The sequence below is a fragment of the Chelonoidis abingdonii genome, chromosome 2, assembly GCF_003597395.2.
Source record: "Chelonoidis abingdonii isolate Lonesome George chromosome 2, CheloAbing_2.0, whole genome shotgun sequence".
NCBI lineage: Eukaryota > Metazoa > Chordata > Testudines > Testudinidae > Chelonoidis > Chelonoidis abingdonii.
The window spans coordinates 263,299,900-263,321,863 of record NC_133770.1 but is presented as its reverse complement, the minus strand read 5'-3'; the positions used below and the strand labels follow the sequence as shown (position 1 = coordinate 263,321,863).

General features: G+C 43.7%; 1 protein-coding gene across 1 annotated transcript in view; it reads left to right on the top strand.

Moving 5' to 3' along the window:
* The window catches only part of SNX31 (sorting nexin 31), a 76,759-nt gene that overhangs the window by 24,418 nt on the left and 30,377 nt on the right, over positions 1-21,964 (top strand). The window contains exons 3-4 of the mRNA XM_075063136.1: positions 1,275-1,389; positions 2,381-2,445. Coding sequence (XP_074919237.1) covers positions 1,275-1,389; positions 2,381-2,445 — 180 coding nt within the window. The remainder of the gene's footprint in view (positions 1-1,274; positions 1,390-2,380; positions 2,446-21,964) is intronic.

Genomic DNA, 21,964 nt, shown 5'->3' with positions numbered 1-21,964 from the left:
GAATCTTTCTTCTGGGTTTCTGAGGCCTTAGGGTGCACTTGGTTCAAGATTTCAAGCTTTCCTCCACAAACAAGAGAATTAGAAACTTATCTATTTTTAAGTGAAAGCTGAGCACTTCACATTCACGTGACTCTAGGAGCTGGGGCTTCAGGAAAAAATGCCAAATATCACAGGATTTTGGATAATATCACAAGAATTGGCAACATTGTAAATTGTAACTTTAAAAACAGTTGCTCCTTCTTTAGTTTGAGATCCCTCCCTCCTGTGTACTGGAAGATTCCCATTGGATTGTCCAAATGCCAAGTTGGAAAATCTCCATTTAATTCAACTGAACTAAGAGGATCATATTTCCTGTGTCTTCCATCACTTTCTGGTGAAATCTAAACTGCAAGATAACTGGTATTGTGTTGGGTGACAAACAAGAAACGGAGTCCTGAAGTGACTCTGCCTGATAATGTATTTTTAAAAACAAAAGCCAAGCCAATCAAGCGTTCAATGCTGTTGTCAGAACAAAGTTCAATATTCTGCTGTGCTTGGTTGCAACTGAGTTGAAAGTGCTCAGGAAGCAACATGCTCTCTGTAAAACTTACTGTCCACATTCAACCACAGCTGACTGTAAAACATGGTAACAGTCAACTGGAAGTGTAAAGTGTCTCCAAATATTTCTCAACTCTATACAGAGTCTTTAATATGTTAAAGAAATACAGTGATGCAAGGGAGACCTGTGGCAAGGATTATGGCATGTCGAGGATTCCTTTCTTTGCATTTGTGAATGAAAATCAAGGATGGAAGTCAGTGGTTCCCAAAAGAGAGGGTTTATGTGATCATACAGTATTACCAATAAATCTTGGTATAGATAGTTTGGAAAGCAAATACTGAGTGTTGACAAAGACAGCATAGCATTTGTCTATATAGAATGCGTAAGACTTAATGAAGAAGACATGCTGCGATCCTTCTGACTTAGAACTAAAAACTGCTTCCAAGCTGCTACTCAGATTGTATAAAGCTAAAAACAAAACAAAAAGCAGCATGCTTTGCATTGGTGACAGTCCCCTCTGAGTGGCTCTGAAGACAGTTTCATTATTGACTACATTGTTTGGCGCTGAAGGGGTTGTATGTCTTGAATACATTTAGAAGTTGAGAGAGCTGTCAGCTGCTTTGGGGCTAAAGTGAATGGACATCTCCAACCCGGGGAATGTGGTAATATGGTGATGTCCACAGAAGCCCATAGCGGATCTTCACTAACCTTAAGCATTATTTGACTGCCATTGTAGCTAAGACGGATCTTTGGGAGTACCGTGCCTGCTTTCCCTCCAAAGTTCTATCTTGCAATGACCAAGTCCATGGCTGAGGAGAGGAGGTCTCAGCTTGAGCAATATCTACAAAGTGGTACGGAGTCTCTGCTTTCACTAGATGGCTGGGTTTTCAACTCATGTGGATTGAATAGTTGAATATGTTTATGGATTCTGCAAGTCATGATTTGTAGGTTCTGGGGGGAGCATACCCTGAAATGCTGGGATTAAACTACATCGGGGGCCTGATCCTGCAGTCCTAGCATGCCAAATACTTCCACTGACTTCAGAGTGAAAAACTGAGCCTTTGGGCAGGTCCCTTTCAAATATCATACCCCTCGTCTTGCCTTTAAATTGGCCTCCGTTTTTTCTAGAAATAAGTAAATTTGTTTTTCTCAGATTTCCAAGCAGAGAGTTGAGAATTGTTACAAGACACATGAAGTTTATAGGAAAACTATATATCTGAAGTGCAGGTATAATATGTCGTGCATGAATTTCACATAAGCCAATAAATTAAATGTAACCCTTTCAACTACAAGAAATAGGAAGCGCTGAGACATTTTTTGGCCTCTGATGTAATATATGCTTTGGCCAAGACTTTAAAAAAAAAACATAAGGCTAATCTTTTAAATAACCTCACTTCCAAAACTGTTGAGCACCCAGCAGCTTCTGATGATGTTAGTGGGAGTTGCTGGTGCTCAGCACTTGGTAAAATGAGCTCCTAAATAAATGACCACAACTCTAGGCCCATATATTAAATATTGGGATGAAATCCTTGCACTGTTGAAGTCCATGATAAAACTTCCATTTACTTCAATAGAGCCAGTTTTCACCACCGTCATATGTACCTAATGCAGTACTTGCCTTTGGCTGGGCAGGACTTGGGAGTGATCTGACCACCATCCAATAAAAAGCAAACTTTGCTCAAATCAAAAGATGGTTAAAGCACTCATTGACAGCTCTACCAGAAGTCTTTTGATACTTAAATGTTAACTTAGAGGGGCATTGCAGGTAATCTTACTTTCAGATGCAGACCCTTTTCTCCCATCCCTTCAATTAACTTTGATTTCTGTACCTTTGTTTTTCAGTAACTGTAGATCCAAGTATTACAAACAGTGATGTCTTCATCAGTTTTTTTAGAAAATTACAACAGGTAAGTTTTGAATTTTTCAGCAACACAATTAGCTGCTTGGGACGATTGAACTTGCGCTTCAGCTTCTCTGCACAAAGGCTGCCTTTTCTGTGTGTGCTTCCTTGTATTCATATGCTCATAATATTGACCTCCTTTGTAAAGCACTTTGAGATCTACTGATGAAAAGTGCTATGTGAGGGCTAGTTGTTATCTTTGCCACATGCTAAATTGTTCCTCTCAGTACAACCTCACCATAAAAAGAATTGTTTGCTTTATTTATGTCCTGGTGTGATATCTGATGAATCTTTTGCGCCTAAGTAATGCCCAGAAAAGTCTTTTGTTGAGAGCTCACTGAAAGGATTATACACATCCTTGAGTTTTGCAAGCATAGATGTTTTTTGGTTGTGTCAGTACTTTGAGGCAATAAGTGTATTGATGACTGCTGTGAATGTCAGCTTCTCTTATCTTGTAACACACAGTGACAGAGTTTGGCATGTATATGGAGTGTTGCAGCCTGAACTGCATTCAAAATCCATTTTTACTTGCTCCATAGTGGGGCAGGGGGTGAAGGAAGGGAATATTAAGTATAATAAGCACAAAAATCCCCACTGCATTGAAAGGTCAACCATAACATTGCAGTAAATGCAGAATCCGGAAACTGTTATGACTCCCAAAGTAACTAACTCACTCTCCTGCTCTCCCCTCCCACCATCGCATGGTGTTTGTGGATGTGCAAAATGTTAATTTCATGTTTAGTTTGGCTCTTAAATACCACAGTGAGCATCTCTTTCTGAAGGGACTCTTTGTCTTTTGTTATGGAAAGCACCTATCTGTTGTGTGACCATAATCCTAATAGTTATTAGAAATTCCTGAGAGGAAGTTATGCTTGAAAGAATTTCATAATGTAACAATTAATGTTTAACTTTGTAACTTTACTGCTCTTGTTTAATATTTGCTGTAAACTTTAGGGCTAGCAAGATTATAGGTAATTGCGTAAAGAAGCATTCCACACAAAGCTTAGACAAATTTTTTCACAATAAAAATGTGGCTTATTTACTACCTCTTCTTTTTTCCAGACCAGGAAAGGTTCTTGAGTCAATGAGCAAAGCAGCACTCTGTATTTGAGAGTTAGGGCATGTCTTCACTAGCAATATTAAAGCACTGCTGGCTGTGTAGTCGCTGCACAGTGCTGTAAAAAACCCACCTCCATGAGGGGAATAGTTTCCAGCGCTGGTACACTGGCACTTTACGGTACTGAAACTTGCAGTGCTCGGGTATGTTTCCCCCGAGCTGTAAAGTGCCAGTATAGACAAGCTCTTAGAGATTTCTTTAGGGAAGGACATAACATGTTAAGCTCTGATCCAAAGCCTTTACAATCAACAGAATGACTCCTGGTGATTCCCATGGGGTCTGGCTCAGTTCCATAAAGATGGCTAAAGAGAGTGGATCCTTCACAGGTCCCCTTGTCTTGTCATTTTCCCCCCTCAACTATTAATTTCTGATAATAAGCCTTTTCTATCAGAGCTCTGGTGGAAAAAATTTTGCCACTATGTTGTCTTAACTAGGGGAGTGGGGCACTGGATTTGGAATGACACATTCCTACATGTGTATTGCAAGTGTTGAAACTGGCTGTCTGCATGGGGGATGTGAATTTCTTTGTTTTGGGGAACATCTGATGGGGGGAATGTTTCAAACTATGATTGCACAGTCAAATGCATTTATTAAAGTAGAGAGATACTGAACACCACATTAGTCAATTGCTTCCTGCATTTCATGATAGGTTGAAATAAATCTTAAGTTTTAATACAAAGTCAATGTAACCTCGCAACACAAAATCGAGAGAACTTTCTGTTCCACTTTGGAATGTCTTGTTTCTTGTGCTGTGTTTTTAAGTTTTCTGCCTGGCAAAGATACTAGTTCCACAACATTTTTGTTTACAACTTCATCTTATAATTATTAGACTTAATACACACAGCAATAGTGCTGGGTATGTTATTCCATTATGGGGAAGAGCTGGATCCTGGGACAGACCCGAAAGCTGTGTGAATGACACAAGTTCATTCTCTGTCGTCATCTGTGCTTAAGTGCCTTTAATTGGTGTAAATAAAAGCTTAACAGACATTCACTTAAATATTAAAGAATCTTGCTTAACAACATGGCTTTGGTTGAGATGCTTCAAATATTTAATAGCACAGTCAATGTTTTGTAAAAACGTTTTATGGTAAAGAAATTCCGTGATAGTTTTGAAAGGTGAATAAACTTGATCTTTCATATGTCCCTGTAGAGTCCTCATTTCTATTGCTATATCTTTAAGACTTGCAGGCATCACTTATTGTGTCTTGCATGACACTAAAGGCTAGTCTACACTGGCAATGCTAAAGCGCTGCTGCGGCAGCGCTTTAACGTGGCTTGTGTGGTCATGGCGCAGCACTGGGAGAGAGAGCTCTGCCAGCACTGGAAAAAAAATCACCTCCATGAGGAGTGTAGTAAATGAATGAAAAGTCAATTAGCTGTCCTGCTGAGTTGGGGATGCCACCAGTACATCTTTGTAACAGGAAATATATTTACACACTTACCCAAGGTTCCTTCCCTTTCATCAGGCTTGCCCATTCTCAACTGCTGGGACTGACTGAACTGCAGTGGAGTCTCAAACAGGTCCTGGTTCATGGCATAGCTGGACCCTCCAGTTGCATTTTCCTCCTTATCGTCCATGCTAAGGGTCTGTGTACTGGGCTTCTTGGACATATCCATGGAAGTCTGCAGAGTGATGATGGGGTCTTTACCAAGAGCTGCATTCCATAGTTGGCAAAGAGTGCAGATCTGTGGCTTGGTATCAGATTGACTCTTGGCCTCCCTGGCCTTCTGATATGCCTGCTGCAATTCCTTTGCTTTCACACAGCACTGCTGCTGATCCCTGTCATAACCCATCTCCTGCATCTCCCATGCAATCTGCTTGTAGATGTCCATGTTTCTATGGATGGTCCGTAGCTGTGCCTGCACAGCCTATTCTCCCCACAGTTCCAGCAGATCCAATACTCCCTGTCTACGCCAGTCCAGAGTGTATCTGAAGCATGTAGCCAGCATGGTTGGCTGGGCTATTGTACACAACAGTGGAGAGCTACTACTATGCTCGCTCAGTTAGACTATCAGGAAAAGCATTTTAAAAATTCCCAGAGCTTTAGAGGGACAGGAGGTTGTGGGGGGGGGGACGGACTTCTGGTCTCTGTGACCCATGGGCAGTGGAGTTAACAGTTATGACCAGAGCAATCAGTGTCAGGCATTGTGGGACAGCTGCTGGAGGACTGTCAGGGTCAACATAGGTCATCAGTGTCTATGTATTGAAGTCAATGCCGCTCAGGGAGGTGGTGTCACTAAAGGGGTACTTGTATCAGTGGATGACAAATTTAAATGTAGACAGGTGCACAATGAGGTTGATGTCAGCCATCTTGTGTTGACCTAAGTTTGTGGTGTAAATAAAGCCACCTTTTTGCTTCTAATGTATCCGTAAAATGGTTTCTTGTGGCCCTCTTGCTTAATCTCATTTTGTGTTTTCGTCTTTTCAGTTGTGTCCCTATGTGTTTGTGATGGTAGGTTGTGTTTTTTGTTTTGTTTTTAATTTGTTCTTTGTAATTTGACCTCGCTTCCACTTTTTACAGCACTCTTGAGTTTCTGGTTACTGAAGATCTCCTGGTTAAGCCAGGGTGATTTCTTACCATACTTCCAATCTTTCCTGTGCAATGAGATTGTGCTTATGCCCATAGTAATATCTTTTTTTTTTCCCTTTAAAAAAAACCAAAAACCTCTCCTGAACCATCTTTCTCCTTAAACTTGTTTCCCATGGGATCTAACCTGCCAGTTCTCTGAGTTGCTAAAGTCTACCTTTCGAATTCCATTTTCTTTAATCTGCTGTTTCTGCTCCTACCATTCCTTAAAATCCATAACTGTCATATCCCATGATCATTTTTACCCAGGCTGCCTTCCTCCTTCAGAGTGTCAACTAGTTCCTCCAGGTTTGTCAGCATCAAATCTAGAACAACCATTCTCCTAGTCACTTTCTCCACCCTATGTAAGAAAAAGTTGTCTGCAGTGCATTCCAAACACTTGTTGAATAATCTGTGCCAGCTGTATTTTCCCAACTGATGTCTGGGTAGCTGAAGTTCCACATCACCACAAAGTCCTGTTCTTTGGATGATTTTGTTAGTAGTTTTAAAAAAAAAAAAAAAAAGCCTCATCCTCCTCTTCTTCGTGGTTAGGTAATCTGTGTTGGACTCCTACCATGAAATCACCCCTTTTATCCTGACCCTGAGTCTTTCAACAGGTCTTCCTCCTATGTGTGGACACTTACTTCGGTTTAAACCAGGTTTAGGCTTAAATCAGGTTTAGCTTATGCCTGTAAACTTAGAGGTGCAAGCTAAACTGATATAACTAGCTTTAATTTAATTTAAGAATGTCTGGACAAGGGTTTATTTGTTTTTTGTTTTGTTTTAAACCAGTGCAACTTGTCTGTAGGCAAAGCCCTGCAAATAGACTTATCTAAACTGAATTAAACTTTCCTTAAACCAGAACAAGAATGTCCACACAGTCCCTTGCACTGGTTTAATTCAGTCATTTAAAAAATCATACTTTCAGTTAAGCCCATGCAACTTTCTCAACGGAGAGTCCCTGAGGTTTGGCAAATAGAGAAGTGAGAAATCCAGGAGCAAATGAGCTTGACCTTAGTTTTCTTCTAGGTTCCACTGTTGATCTTGTTGTCCTTCTCCCTAATATCTGGAAAAAAGAGGAAGTGGAGATTCCTTGCAAGTAGCTTGAGTGTACATGCTCTGATATTCCTTCTTTAAAAACAAGACTTAAATGCCCAGTTTTTAAAATCTTTCCTCAAGGTCAAATTTCTAAACCATATTTTTCAGTAAAGCCTTTTTACCTTTTCAAATCTCTCCTGTGATGTAGTGATCTCTCCTGTGATGTAGGTTTCCTAAGGTATTAAGCACAAACATTCTTCCTTGAAAATTGCACCATCATAAAAGCTAACAAAGGAGCACTAGCTGGGCAGTGTCACTTAAATCGCTTGATTTGTCCACTTCAAGAGACATGTATTTGGCATTTTTTTAAATCAGAAAGCAGTGCTGACAAACTATCCTTGTAAATTACCTCCTGTCTTTGCACTGCCCTGGAATCAGACAGAGGAACTTGCATCACGTGGTTCACAATGTTATTTTTGTTTTTAATTTCTGGCAAAAAGCTCCACTAGCATTTCCTCCATGTACTCCTTCACAAGCTTGGCATTCAGGAAAGGTCTTTTCTTTTTAGCTAGTAGCACCATTATCCAAAGAGAAGCAGCTGTTGCTTTTGCCTGTACAGTCCCTGACGTTGTGAGAGTGACATCTGAAGTGTGATATGAAGACTTAATTTTGTCATGTCTTCCAATACTGCCAGGAGACTAGGCCGCATTGATGTTACTGTGCTTTGATTTAAAGTGGTGCCTCACGCTGACAACCTTACAGACAGACACAGTGGTCTGGAATGTTAAACACGAAGATTTTGTGTTTAAATGAGATGGCATAATAAAGAGAAAATCCAGTTTACATTAAAAGCTCGGTTTTTGCTGTCAACTTTGCAACGTTTACCCCCACTCACATTCATTTTTTGGTTCCATTTCCATCACTAATGCAAAAACAGGCAGCATCCTAGCTCAATTGTAGCTGATGCTATCGTGAGTACTTAAGATCTAGTAAGTTACTAAGGAAGTCCTAGGCAAATGATAGGCTGCACACCACTGTTTGTGAATTTAATTATAAACATTTTTGTGGGATGAGCTGGTGGGCCACGCAAGAAGGCTTGGCGGGCCACATTTGGTCCACGGGCTGCCTATTGAATGTCATTGCACGAATCCAACAACTCTGTCAGGAAAGAAACTAGGTTGGCTTGGCATGGTTTGTTCTTGACAAATCCATGCTGGCTAGTCCTTGTAACCCTATTATCGGCTAGAGGCTTACAAACTGATTGTTAAATAATTTGTTCCAATATCTTCCCAGATAGTGAAGTTAGACTGACTGGCCTATAATTCCATGAGTCCTCTTCATTTCCATTTTTAAAGATAGCTACGAGCCTTTTGAGATTTCATTCACCCTCCAGAAATTCTCAAAGATAATTACTAATGGCTCTGAGATATCTTCAGCTAATACCTTAGTGTTTAGCTACAAAACCTGAAATGGGAGTCCTGGAGCCAGCCCAGCTTGTAGACAAGCTGAGGAGATACATTTAAACAGTGCATCTCTGAGGCAATTTCTGCAGGTGAGACTTCTGTGGAGCTACAGCCGCAGATTATGATTGCTCACTATGGCTAAATGGAAAAACAAGAATTTGATTTCTTAAAAAAAAAAAAAAGACCTTTGCTTTGTTCTGCATTAAAATGAAAGCTAGCCGTTCTGAATTTTTTTTCATGAGGAAACACGAGAGACAGACCTCTTCCCCTCCTAAGAATAGCCAGTAGCCCTGTGCTGTGCTTCATTTAGATAGGGAGTTGAACCTGGGACCCACTCCGCAGGTGAGTGCTCTAACCACCCTAACGGAGGCCAGGTTGAAGCTCCTTTTGAAGTTTTGTCCTTTGTCTAAAAACGCTATGCTTTCCTAAACCAAAGCGAATTGGGATCCGTATTTACTGCTTTCTACTTCAATATTTTTATCAATGATCTAAACAATGATAGAAAAATCTGATTGCAAAGTTGGTGTAAATGTAAAAATTAAATAATGAGGACGACAGGTTACAGTTACAGAGTGATCTGAATCACCTAGTTAAATGGTCACAATCCAATAAAAAGATTTTTAATACAACCAAATGCAGGGCAATACATCTAGAGACAATGAATGCATGATATGCCTACAGAATGGTCTCTGTTTTGAAAAGCAATGACTCGGAGAAGGACTTAGGGGTTGTGGTGGGTAATTGCCTCAACATGACTGCTCAGTGATGCAGTGGCAAAATGAGCTAATGTGATCCATGGATGTATAAAAAGGGGGAATATCAGGTAGAAGGATTGAAGTGATCATGCCTCTGTACACAGCATTGTAAGACCACTATTAGAATGCTATGTCCAGTTCTGGTGTCCACTCTTCAACATGGATGTGGAAATACTGGAGAGAGTTTGAAGGAGGTCCACAACCATGATCTAGGGGCTGGAAAACAAGCCTTACAATGTGAGGCATAAGCACCATAACTTAGTCATTGGGTTGAGACTAGATATCTTTCTAAAAGTTATGCTTTAATCCAGTTTCTGGGAGAAATTTTATGGCCCATGACGGGAGGGGGTGTTTGGGATGGTCATGATGGTCCCTTCCAGCCTTGGAATCTCCTTGGTTCATCCCCTTCCTTTCCTTCATGGACGTGGGGAGGACAGGATTGCAGGCATTACCCTCAGCATGCTCATAACACTTGCAGCTCTGCATTCAGACAGTGACTATAAACAAATCTCATGCTTCAGAGTTTGTGGGTCATCTCCAGGGTCAGGAAGGTTCCCCCCCACCCCTCCCCGGATGCACACTTGGCCTGATGTATTCTGGGTTTTGTTTTGCCTTCTTCTGAAGCATCAGAGACTGATCACAGCTGGAGATGAGACACTGGTCAAGATGGACCAGTGGTCCTAAGTGATACAGAGAATCCTCTTTCTTAGATACTTGGCTGGTATGTTTTGCTCCCAGTGCTTGGGATTAAACCGATGTTTAGATTTGGAGTTAAGAAGGAATTTCCCTCCAGATTAGATTGTCAGGGATCTTGGGGCAAGGATTGCCTTCCTTTTCAGTGTGGATTGCCTGCTAGGACCTGCTGGGCATATTTCACCTAATCAGTTCCTTGCCATAGTTGAGGCCTAGGTGGTACCTTGGTCTCTCTTCTCTGCCTATGGCAGACACAACAGTTGAGTCTCCTGAGGACTCAAATGCTCAACTCTAACTAAAGTCATTGAGCTTAATATAGGAGTATTTGGGTGAAATTTAACACCCTGTGATATACAGGAGGTCAGAATAGACAATGTAAGGCCTGGTCTACACTAGGCTGTTATTTCGGAATTAGCTGAGTTAATTTTAAAAAAAATGATTCCGTTCACACAACCAAACCAGTTTTTTCGATTTAAAGGGCTCTTTAATGCAGTTTTTGTACTCCACCTCAGCAAGTGGAGTAGCACTTAAATCGAGATCGCAATCCCAGGTTAAAGGTATTGTGGACGCAATTCGACGTTATTGGCCCCTGGGAGCTATCCCAGTATGCTCCCTTGTGACCGCTCTGGATGACACTCTCAACTCCGATGCACTAGCCAGGTGGGCAGGAAAAGCCCCGGGAACTTTTGAATTTCATTTCCTGTTTGGTCACCATCAGCACAGGTGACCATGCAGAGTCCACCGTCACAGGAGATCATGCAGTCCTGGATTTGCAGACGAGTTCCAGCATGGTCTGAATGGGAGGTACTGGATCTCATTGCATGTTGGGGAGACGAGTCTGTTATGACAGAACTACGTTCCCAAAAAAGGAATGCTAAAGTCTCCAGGGCCATGACAGAAAGAGGCTTCTCCAGGGACACAGAGCAGTGTCGTACAAAAATCAAGGAGCTCAGGCAAGTGTACCAAAAAGCCAGGGAGGCGAATGGGTGCTCTGGGTCACAGCCACATACATTCCACTTCTATCATGAGCTGCATGCAGTTATGGGGGGTGATGCCACCATTACCTCACCACTTTCTGTGGACACCTGCAGGCGGGCAGTTGCACGGAGCAAGGAGGAAGAGTCATTGGAGGATGAAGAAGAGGAGGAGGAGGACAGTGCACAGGCAGCAAGTGGGGAATCCGTTTCCTCCCCCCAGCCAGGAACAATTCGTAATGCTGGAGCCAATAACCTCCCCCCATTCCCAAGGCAGGCTCCCGGACCATGACCCTGGAGAAGGTACTTCTGGTGAGTGAGAGCCTAATCAGAGCCACGTGGCGGGGGGCAGGGAAACCCAGCCGTGCTGGGCTGTTCACGTTTAGTTTAAAGGGCTCATCCCTGCTCAGAGCCTCATCAGAGCCGTGCGGGGAGGAGCGGGGGAGGGGGGGAAGGGGGTTTGTTGTGTGAAGCGATCATCCCAGAGAGCCCACAGGCCCTCCTTTTATATGGCAAACCCACCAGGCATTGCTTGCTATGGGAAAGGGGGCCCAGCAGTTTGAAAGCATTGAAATGAATGTAGAAGAAGCAGAACCCCGCATGCCCCTAGGCTGCCTGCAGGCTGAATTCTATTGCCTGGCCATGTGTGATGGCTTACTCACACCAAAGTGTCCCCTTTGTTCTCTGAAATGTATCTTCTAAAATATTACCCTCCCTTTTTCTCCTCCCGCAGGTGCAAATGTTCCATCCCAGAGGCTGGTCCAGATTAGAAGGCAGAAAAAACGAACTCAGGACGACATGTTTGCTGAGCTTATTAAGTCCTCCTGCACTGAGAGGGCCCAGCTGAATGCGTGGAGGCAAACAACTGCAGAGTCCCGTAAAGCATTACAGGAACCCAAAGAGAGGAGGGAGGCGTACAATGAGAGCAGGCAGGACGCTATGGTCAAGCTCATGGGGGAGCAAACTGACCTGCTCCTCTGTATGGTGGATCTAATGCGGGAAAGGCAGCAAGATCACAGACTGCCGCTGCAGCCTCTGTATAACCACCCTCCCTCCTCCCTAAGTTCCATCGCCTCCTTGCCCAGACGCCCAAGAACATAACGGGGGAGGCTACGGGGATCCACACACTCAACCCCAGAGGATCGCTCAAGCAGCAGAAAGCTGGCATATGCAGACTTTTGATTTGGTTTCTGGACTTGTCCTTCCCTCCTCCCTCCACCCCCCACACCCCCCGAGTCTACCTTTGGATTTCTCTCAGTGTGTTGTGCAACAAATAATAAATAACAGTTTTTAAACAATTTTGACTTTATTTCCTTTCATATATATATGGGGGGGGCAGGTAACTTCAAGAGAAACAAATACAACTGTCACACTGTACCCTGGCCAGTCATGAAACTGGCTTTCAAAGCTTCTCTGATGTGCAGCGCACACTGCTGCGCTCTTCTAATTGCCCTGTTGTCTGGCTGTGCAAAATTGGCCACCAGGCGAGTTGCCTCAACCTCCCACCCCACCATAAATGTCTCCCCCTTACTCTCACAGAGATTGTGGAGCACACAACAAGCAGCAATTACAATTGGAATATTGGTTGCGCAGAGATCTAACTGAGTCAGTAAACTGCACCAGCGCACTTTCAAAGGTCCAAAAGCACGTTCTACCACCATTCTGCACTTGCTCAGCCTGTAGTTGAACTGCTGCTTAATACTGTCCAGGGTGCCTGTGTACGGCTTCATGAGCCATGGCATTCAGGGGTAGGCTGGGTCCCTGAGGATAACTATAGGCATTTCAATATCCCCCACAGTAATTTTCTGGTCTGGGAAGTAAGTCCCTTCCTGCAGCTGTTCAAACCAGACCAGAGTTCCTGAAGATGCAAGTGTCATGCACCTTTCCCGGTCATCCCATGCTGATGTCGGTGAAACGTCCCTTGTGATCCACCAGTGCTTACACACCATGGAGAAGTACCCCTTGTGGTTTATGTACTGGCCGCCCTGGTGTGCTGGGGCCAAGATAAGGATATGCGTTCCATCTAGCAACGTGCTGCAGTTAGGGAACTCCAGCGCATTAAAGCCATCCACAATGGTCTGCACGTTTCCCAAAGTCACTACCTTTGATAGCAGCTGGTCAATGATTGCGTTGGCTACTTGTAGCCCCTACAGTAGATTTGCCCATTCCCAACTGATTCCCGACTGATCAGTAGCTGTTGGGCATTGCAAGGTTCCACAGTGCTATGGCCACTCGCTTTTCAACTGTGAGGGGTGCTCTCATTTTGGTGTCTTTGCTCTTCAGGGCAGGGGACAGCAAGTCACAAAGTTCCATGAAAGTGGCCCTATGCATATGAAAGTTTTGCAGCCACAGGGAATCATCCCAGACCTGCAACACTATGCGGTCCCACCAGTCTGTGTTTGTTTCCCAGGCCCAGAATCGGTGTTCTAGGGCGTGAACCTGGCCCAATGCCACCATGATCTCCCAATCGCCACACGCCATGTTTCTAGGAACGCCTGTCTCCATGTCCTCATCAGTATAGTAATTGCACTGTAATCGCTTCCTCGCTTGGTTTTGCAGGTACTGCACATACCACTGGATAATGCGTGAGGTATTTATAGTGGTCAAAACTGGAGCGAAGATCTGAGTGGGCTCCATAATTGCCGCACTATGGTGCCTGCATGGGTAATCCTGAAAAAAGGGCGTGAAAGGCAGGAGGCATGTTCGGTTCAAGATGGCTGATAAAAGGCAGTAAATGGTTGTCTTCTATAGCTTTCACGGAGTCAGGAAGCTCGCTAGAGTTGCAGGAGCGGGAGAGCAGAGTTTGTGGCAGAAGCGTGAGCAGAGTTTGCGGCGGAAGCTGTGCAGCTTAGGTCACGATGGCCAAAAAAAGGCAGAGAATTGTTGCTGTCTGTAGCTTCCATGGGAGCCCAGGAGAGATAACATGGAAAAATGAGCTAACGATGCAAGAGCAGGAGAACAGAGTTTGTGGCGGAAGCTGTGCTGCTCGGTTCACAGTAGCTGAAAAAAGGCAGGAAATGGTTAGATAAAAGAGTAGATAGACATGAGGATATGCGAGGTGGATTCATAGTACCAGGAGGCAGGTGGTGTACGCACTGCACCGTCTGCTGGCAGTATGGCATCTGCCATAGCTTTCACGGAGGGATGAGCGAGTGACGGCACACACCCAGAAACATCCACGAGAATATGTTTGCCCCATCATGCACTGGGAGCTTAACCCACAATTCCAATGGGTGTTGAGAACTGTGGGATAGCTTCCCACAGTGCACTGCTCTGACATTTGATGCTTGTCTCAGTACTGTGGATGCACTCCACCGAATTCACTCACTTTAGTGGGGACACACAATACTGATTGTATAAAATTGTTTCCGAAAATTCGAGTAACATAAGTTCAAATTAAGTTCGTACTATAGACGTACCTAACAGTCCCTTCCAGCCTAAAAATATATGAAACGTTGATCTGACCTGCTGTACTATTCTCATAATTTTCACCCTGCACTAAATCTGGATATTTCAGAATTTATTTTGATCCTGAATCAGGATGAAAAGTTAAAATATTCAAATGCAAGCATTGTGAAAAATTGCGATCTGGAGATGTCAAAACTTTTAGTTTGGGCTTTGGCTTGATTTGACTTTAATCTGTGTCCCCCTAAGCTGCTGCAGTGCTTCATGGGAAATGCAGTTTGGATGCCCTGTCCCTCTGTTCTCCTGTGTGGGCTCGACTCCCCCTTTGGGACTCCCATAATGCACTGCAGCAGCTCAGTTGGAGGGGAGGCTGCTGTATGCACTATGGGTGGTTCAGCTAGGGAGACTGGCCTATAGAGGGGAATGGGAGTGTGAGGTACCAGATCTACAGTTCCAATGAGGCACTGCATCAGCTCAAGTGAGACCTATTAATATTGACACTAACCAAAATGTAATATTTCATTTTTAACTTAACAGTGGAAAATCCAAAAAAAAATTCAGTAAACTCAAAACTTTTCCAGGGAAAACCGATTGTGCAGAAACTGCTCTTGTTCCATCAAAAACATATTTTGATGGAGAATTCCTGTCCAGCTCTACTCAATAGCTTAGTTATTGTTCTGGATTCTTGTGTTAATAACCTGTTGGACTGTATAGTGAAGAGGGGGCAGCAAATGTTGTTTGCAGTTCAAAAGATGTTACTATTGGTGGTAGTAGTAGCAACTCTAAGGGAGAAGAAGGGAGAAGGGTGGGGGGGTGTTTCATGTGATCTTGGGAATCTACATAGTAATGTATTTGAGAGGCAAGAAGACCTAGGGAATATAGAGACAGGTAATGGCATAAATACTGAAGGGTGGGGTTGCCAAATTATTAGCTTTTTTTAAAAAAATAAAGCAAAAAAGAAAAACATAAAGTTGGAGTCCGGAGAAAGTTTTTGGGCTTTGAGTAAATGGGGTAGTGCCTTTGTCCCTCTCCTCAAATAAAATTAAAACAGCATAGAATAAGAAGTAAATGACTAATCACTCAGGTGATTGCATCACTGCTGTAGCCTGGCCACACTTTACTCCCAGAGTTGTGGACTTTTAAATAACAAATTTATTTTTCTGTGTTATGGAGATTGTATTCGCTTTCTAGCTATGATAAAACTGTTCCCAATATGTCTGGAACAAATTAACCCCAAATTCCCTTAGTACTTTTACAGCTATCCGGGGGAATATATGTTTTACAGTGCTATTTTCTTCTTTTGCTTTTACATAAGTATTTTTTTTTGTCTGTACTGTAGTTAGCTGAACATGGATATGATAAACACGTAAGATGTTAAATTAATGTATGGAAATTGTGGTTTAGACCTTTTTTGGGTGAAGATGGTCTGAGTTGTTTTCACCTAAAAGCTTTTAATGTACAGGTGAACTTTCTGGGGGGAGCAGCCACTCTGTTGTAGTAAATTTTCCTAATGCAGCTACTCTGTTGTAGTAAATTTTCCTAACATTACTATGACAAATGTTGGAGATGAGGAAATGGAGATCTTGTTACAGCAATACTGTAAAATGAAACAATTGCGTGTAGTTTATTGGAGACAGATGGGTGTGGGCTTAAGATAGCAAACAAGGAAACTATATTATGCAGTTCCAGAGTGACTCAAAGTAGTCATTCCAGTCGGGGTAGGTTTTCTCCATATTTTTCTCTCTTTGCACTTACCTCCCACCTTTCAGCAGATACCCAAATTAACCTGATCACCGGTGCATTATCTAGTCCTCAAGAAAAATTCATCAAGGTAAATACCTAACTTAGTGGCTTGTCTTCCAGTAAATACTAATGTTATAATTGGGACTCGGCAGCAAGCTGAAACTGTTGTGCCAAGGCCCTGTGATTTCTGCTGCAGATTCAGGTAAACTTTAATTCAGCAATTCAGTTCTAGCTCTAGTTTAATTCAGCAACATCTAGGTCCTTAAGATGTACAGAAGAAAATCTCTCTAAAAGGGCCCTACAAAAGATGGTATTTGTCTCCATTTTACAGGGGGAAATTGAGGCACAGGGGTGGTGTGACCTGTGCAAGGTCACCCTTCAAACTGGTAATAAATCTGGGAGAAAACCTCAAGTCTCTTGACTTAATCCAGTGCACTTTCCCCCAGTCTATGCTGTTAAAACAGATAATGCACCCCATACACTATTCTTTGTGGTGTCTGAGGGTTTTTTTTAATATACTGAATACATCTTAGTTTATGATACCCTTACATTTTAAATGTCTGGCTAAGTTTTGTATTGAAGATACAATAGCTGAACTATGGATGGAGGGGAACCTGGAGATCAACAGCTGGGCAGGGAAAAGTTGGTATTTCTGACATTAAGGAAGGTGGGTGACAGTTTAAATGTTGGGCAGTTCGGAGGTAGCTGCATCTTCTGATGCAAGAGGGGATGCCTCTCCTCTTTCCCTCACCTTCCTGGACGGGTGACTGGACACTGGGGATAAGATCCTGTGCTCTGCCTCTAAAAGGCATAGCACCAACCTCTCAACCCAGGTGGAGCAGGGCTAAGGTAGCTTTAGGCCACTCTTTCATCCACCTGATCCTGGGCCACTGCGGGGGCTGGAGTGGCCACTAGTGTTATATTTAGACAGCTCTGTCTAAATTTACGGCAGCCTATTGCTGCCATTCAGTCTTGATTAAAAATTGCCGGTGATGAAGAATTCATCACAGCTCTTGGTAAGTTGTTCCAATGGTTAATTATCCTTACAGTTTTAAAAAAAAAAAAGCCTTATTTCCAGTCTAAATATGTCTAGCTTCAACTTCCAGCCATTGGACTGTGTTATCTTTTTGTCTGCTAGACCGAAGAGCTCATTATCTAATGTTTGTTCCTTGTGTAGATAGTTATAAACTGTAATCAAGTCACCCCTTAACTTTCAAGACGCTGAATCTATTTAGCATAAAGAAAGTCTGTCACTATCAGGCATGTTTTGTAATCCTTTAATCATTCTCCTGGTTCTTCTCTGAACCCCCTCCAATGTATTAACATCCTTCTTGAATTGTGAACACCAGAATTAGACACCCTGTTCCAGCAGCAGTCATATCAGTGGGGGTGGGGGGGGGAATCACCTAATATAACCTCCTTACTCCTATTTAATATTCCCGTTTGTACATCCAAGGAGCACATTAGCCCTTTTGGCCATGGCATTGTACTAGAAGCTGATGTTCAGTTGATTTTTCACCATGGCTGCCACATCAGAGTTGCTGCTTCCTGGAATGGAGTACCCCATCCTGTAAGTACAGCCTAAATTCTTTGTTCCCGCATGTATGACTTTATATTTGGCCATATTGAAATGCACATTTGCTTGTGCAGCTCAGAGGGAGGTTACCTGGAATGAGGCAAGGCTGGGTCCAAGGCAGGAGCTATCACAAGTGAGGGCAAATGCTTTGAGAAGCTGCTGCTGCTGGGTTTAAGAGTCAGTCTGCTGACTCTTCAACCAATCAGGCAGCCTACCTCAGGCCAGCTGTATGTGTTAGGTTGCTTGCAGACTGGCTCTGCTGCAAGCCCCGATTCCTGACACCAAGTGGTCATATCGCTCTGTCCTCATCTTTACTTTCCTACAATCTTTGTGTAACTTATAAACTTTATCAGTGATGATTTTAATTTCTTCCAGGTCATTAATAAAGATATTTAAATAGCGTAGGCTCATTAATTAAATGATACAAGCAAGGTTATCTTTGCCCTTATGTAAACACATTTGCCACCACCTGGTGCTCCAGCAACTATTCATCACCCTACCCCTTCTCCTGAGGATTCTCTCCCTTCTTTCCAGGACCCCGCTGCATTGTGGGACATGAGACTGAACTGCCGGGAGGAGTCCGGATCACTCCCATCATTGGCACCCAGAGGGAAACACAAGAGAAAGAAAGAGAAAGCATTTGTCCAGTGACAAAATAAAGAACAAAAAGAAGCTGAAGAACCCAAAAAAGCCAAAATAAAACTCACAAAAACCTACTGAAAAATTAAATGAAAATAACTAAAAATCTTCTCTATCTCCTCAAGCACCATCACCCAGTGGAGGTGCAACTCTGCATAATGATGCAGCAGCAGCTTTTGGGGAGGGGCTGGAGCTTCTCCTGTGCCATTGGTATTGGTAGCATGAGGTTGTAGCAGGGCCCAGTCCTGGACCATTTCAATGTAAGCAGTGCTCATGCATTTCAGAACCAGTCTTGACAGACTGTGGGCAAAAAAAGTAATGTACAGGTGCAAATAGACATGTGCCTGCTGCTGACAATTGTGCTAGGAGTTCTGCAGCAATTCATAGGTCTTGGAAAGCTTGCAGAGAGTATTCTGTCTGTGGATGCAGTGCTCACTGTGGCTCCAAAACAGGATGCCTAGCATGAATGCTTTACACTATTGTAACTTGCTCGGGTGTAATCCCACTGGTTCAAGCTGGAATGGTACATTTTCTAATGTAGATAAGGCTTTAGTGCTCAACGACACTGGATGCAACTGGTGGCATCCAAAACATCCACTCTTCATCCATCAACAATAGATGTGTGTATTTGCTGAATTATTGCACTCTTATGACTAGTAGTAAAATAGTTAACAATGCCAATGTTTTACACTGGGCTTGTCTATACTGGCAAGTTTTGTCCCCCAGAACTGGCTTTTGGTGACAAAACAGTGATAGCATACACACTGCAATGTGACTTTTTTTGAAAAAACGCCTAGTCTGGCGACAAAAACCTTCCACCTGTGTGAGAGACTTTTGTCTTTTCCCCTCCCTTTATTGTTGACAAACATGCAGTGTAGACACTACAGTTTTTTTGAGTTTTTTTTTCGATTTTATTGGCCTCCAGAAAGTATCCCATAATTCCCATGCAGCTGCTCTGGTCAGTGATTTGAACTCCGCTGCCCTGTAGCCAACCCACCCCTCCCCCATGCAAGACCCGGGAATTTTAAATCTCATTTCCTGCTTGTTGCTTCCCAGATAGCTTCCCAGGTGAGCATGGCTGGCTATCTCACCAAACGCGCTCTCGCTTGGACTACTGCTGAGTTGTTGGATCTGATCAGTATATGGGGAGAGGAGTCTGTTCAGTTGCAGCTGCAAGTGACCCATAGGAATCAGGACATATGTGAGCAAATTTCTCAAGGCTTATGTGAAAAGGTCTGTCTCTGTCTGATCCTCCATAACTTTTCTCATCCGCTCTGTCTCTTGCCTAGCAAAAGCAGCATTCTCTTTTCTGTCCTGCCTTTCAGCACTCTTTCCGTTCCCTGGTCTGTCTCTCATGGCGCTCCAGCACCACTCAGAACATGTCTTCTTTGCTGTGCCTAGGGTTGGGACATGCAGCAGTGCATAGCAAAGATAAAGGAGCTGAGGCAAGTGTACCATAAAGCGTGGGAGGCGAACTATCGCTCTGGTGGTGCACCTAAGACGTGTCGCATCTATGAGGAGCTGAATGCTATCCTCGGTGGTGACCCCACCTCCATCACCGATAGCCCTGTAGATACTTTGCAGGCAGCAGAAAGAGGAGGTAACCTGCAGGCTGAAATTCTGGATGAAGAAGTCAAGCTAGAAGAGGATGTGGTGCTCCCAGTGGGGCAGGCAGCCGGGAACTTTGCTTCACTCCAGAAGTGCTCGATGGGGAGCCAGAAGCAGATGAGATGCCGGGTAAGTTTCTGTGGTTTGTGTAGGAAATCGAAAAGTGGGAGGCAGGTAGTGTTTTCTGTGAGCTGGACATTGCCCTGTGTAGATAATCTGCATTGTCAGCAGGGTGTCGATGGACAGTAAGACCTACAGGGAATCCTCCAGAGAGAGGCTCTGGAAAGTTTCAAAGAGGTACTTGTTAAGCCTCTGCTGCAGATTCCAAGGAATTGCAGCCTTGTTAGTTCCCCCATTGTAGGAAACTGTACCGTGCCATTTAGCAATCACTTGAGCTGGGACCAAAGCAGCAGATAACTGAGCTGCATATAGACCGGGGTGAAAGCTGCAAGCATTCAGCAGCTGTGCCCTGGTTTCTCTGGTCACCTGCAGTAGCGAGGTGTCAGCCACCAGGTTGGCCGCCTGTGAAAAAGTGTGGGATAATTTTAGAATGAGATCCCTGCAAAGCCTCTCTGCAAGTCATGACCTTTTGTCTGTACGCACAACCACCTTCCTGCCACTCACCATGATTGGGGTGTTCGCAGAACTGTGTGTCTTCCTAGAGTCTCAGAGAGAAAGTGATTTCTACTAGCAAAATGCCTTTTTTACTAAAATGTTTCAGTTATTTGCTGAAATGTAACAACCCCTCTTCTGTTCAGCACAGACCTTGAAGAACACACCACGCAGCCCCATGGACCAACTTTGGCAGATAAGAAAAAACCCTAGGCGCAGCAAAGAAGACATGTTCTGGGTGGTGCTGCAGCGCAGTGAGAGACAGACCAGGGAAAGGAAACAGTGCTGAAAGGCAGGACAGAAAAGACAATGCTGCTTTTGCTAGGCAAGCGACAGAGCGGATGAAAAGTTATGGAGGATCAGACAGAGATGCTCAAGTCTTTGATACAGCTGCAGACTGAGCAGATCTGTGGTCGATCTCCACTGCAGCACATGCAGATGCACAATTCTTTGCCAACCCCACCCGTCTCTATGCCCACACATTCCTTTTCACTTCACAGCAGTCCTGAGTTTTCCCATCACTCCATCCCCCCTCACAGCTTGCAAAATGATAACTGTAGTTACACACAGTTGTGAGGTTTTACCCTTTTTAACAGTAAATAAAGGCTAAGGTATTTAATGGCACAGCATTTTTATTCTGTCTTCTACAGAAGCATATAGCAATCAATTCACTCTCGGGAACAGGCTTCTAAAGCATTGTGTTTCATGGATCTTGGGCCCCAAAGTTGTACATGGATGCACCAGGGAAGCAACTCCAAAGCAGACGTGTTACTGACCCTCATTGTCAAAGTGGTTCCTCAAAGCCTCTGTGATGTTAATAGCTGCCCTCTAGGCTCCTCTGACAGCTCTAGCATCTGGCTGTTCAAACTGTGCGGCCAAGCGCTCTGCCTCAGTGCTCCACACCTGAGCAAACATTTCACCCTTAGATTCACACAGATTATGCATAGTACAGCATGCAGCTATGACCATGGGAATATTATCCTCAGTAAGGTCTAGCCTGCCACTGAGACACCTCCAGTGAGCTTTCAAACGGCCAAAGGCACATTCGACTACCATGTGGCACCTGCTCAGCCTGTTGTTAAAATGCTCCTTGCTGATCTCCAGGTGCCCTGTGTAAGGTTTCACAAGCCAGGGCTGTAAGGGGTACGACGGGTCTCCCACAATTACTATGGGCATTTCCACATCCCCCACTGTGAACCTGTGGTCTGGAAAGAAAGTCCCTGGCCACAGCTTTCTGTACAGGCCACTGTTCCTGAAGATGCGTGCATCATGCACCTTTCCAAACCAGTCTGCATTGATGTCCATGAAACATCCCCGGTGAGCCACAAGAGCG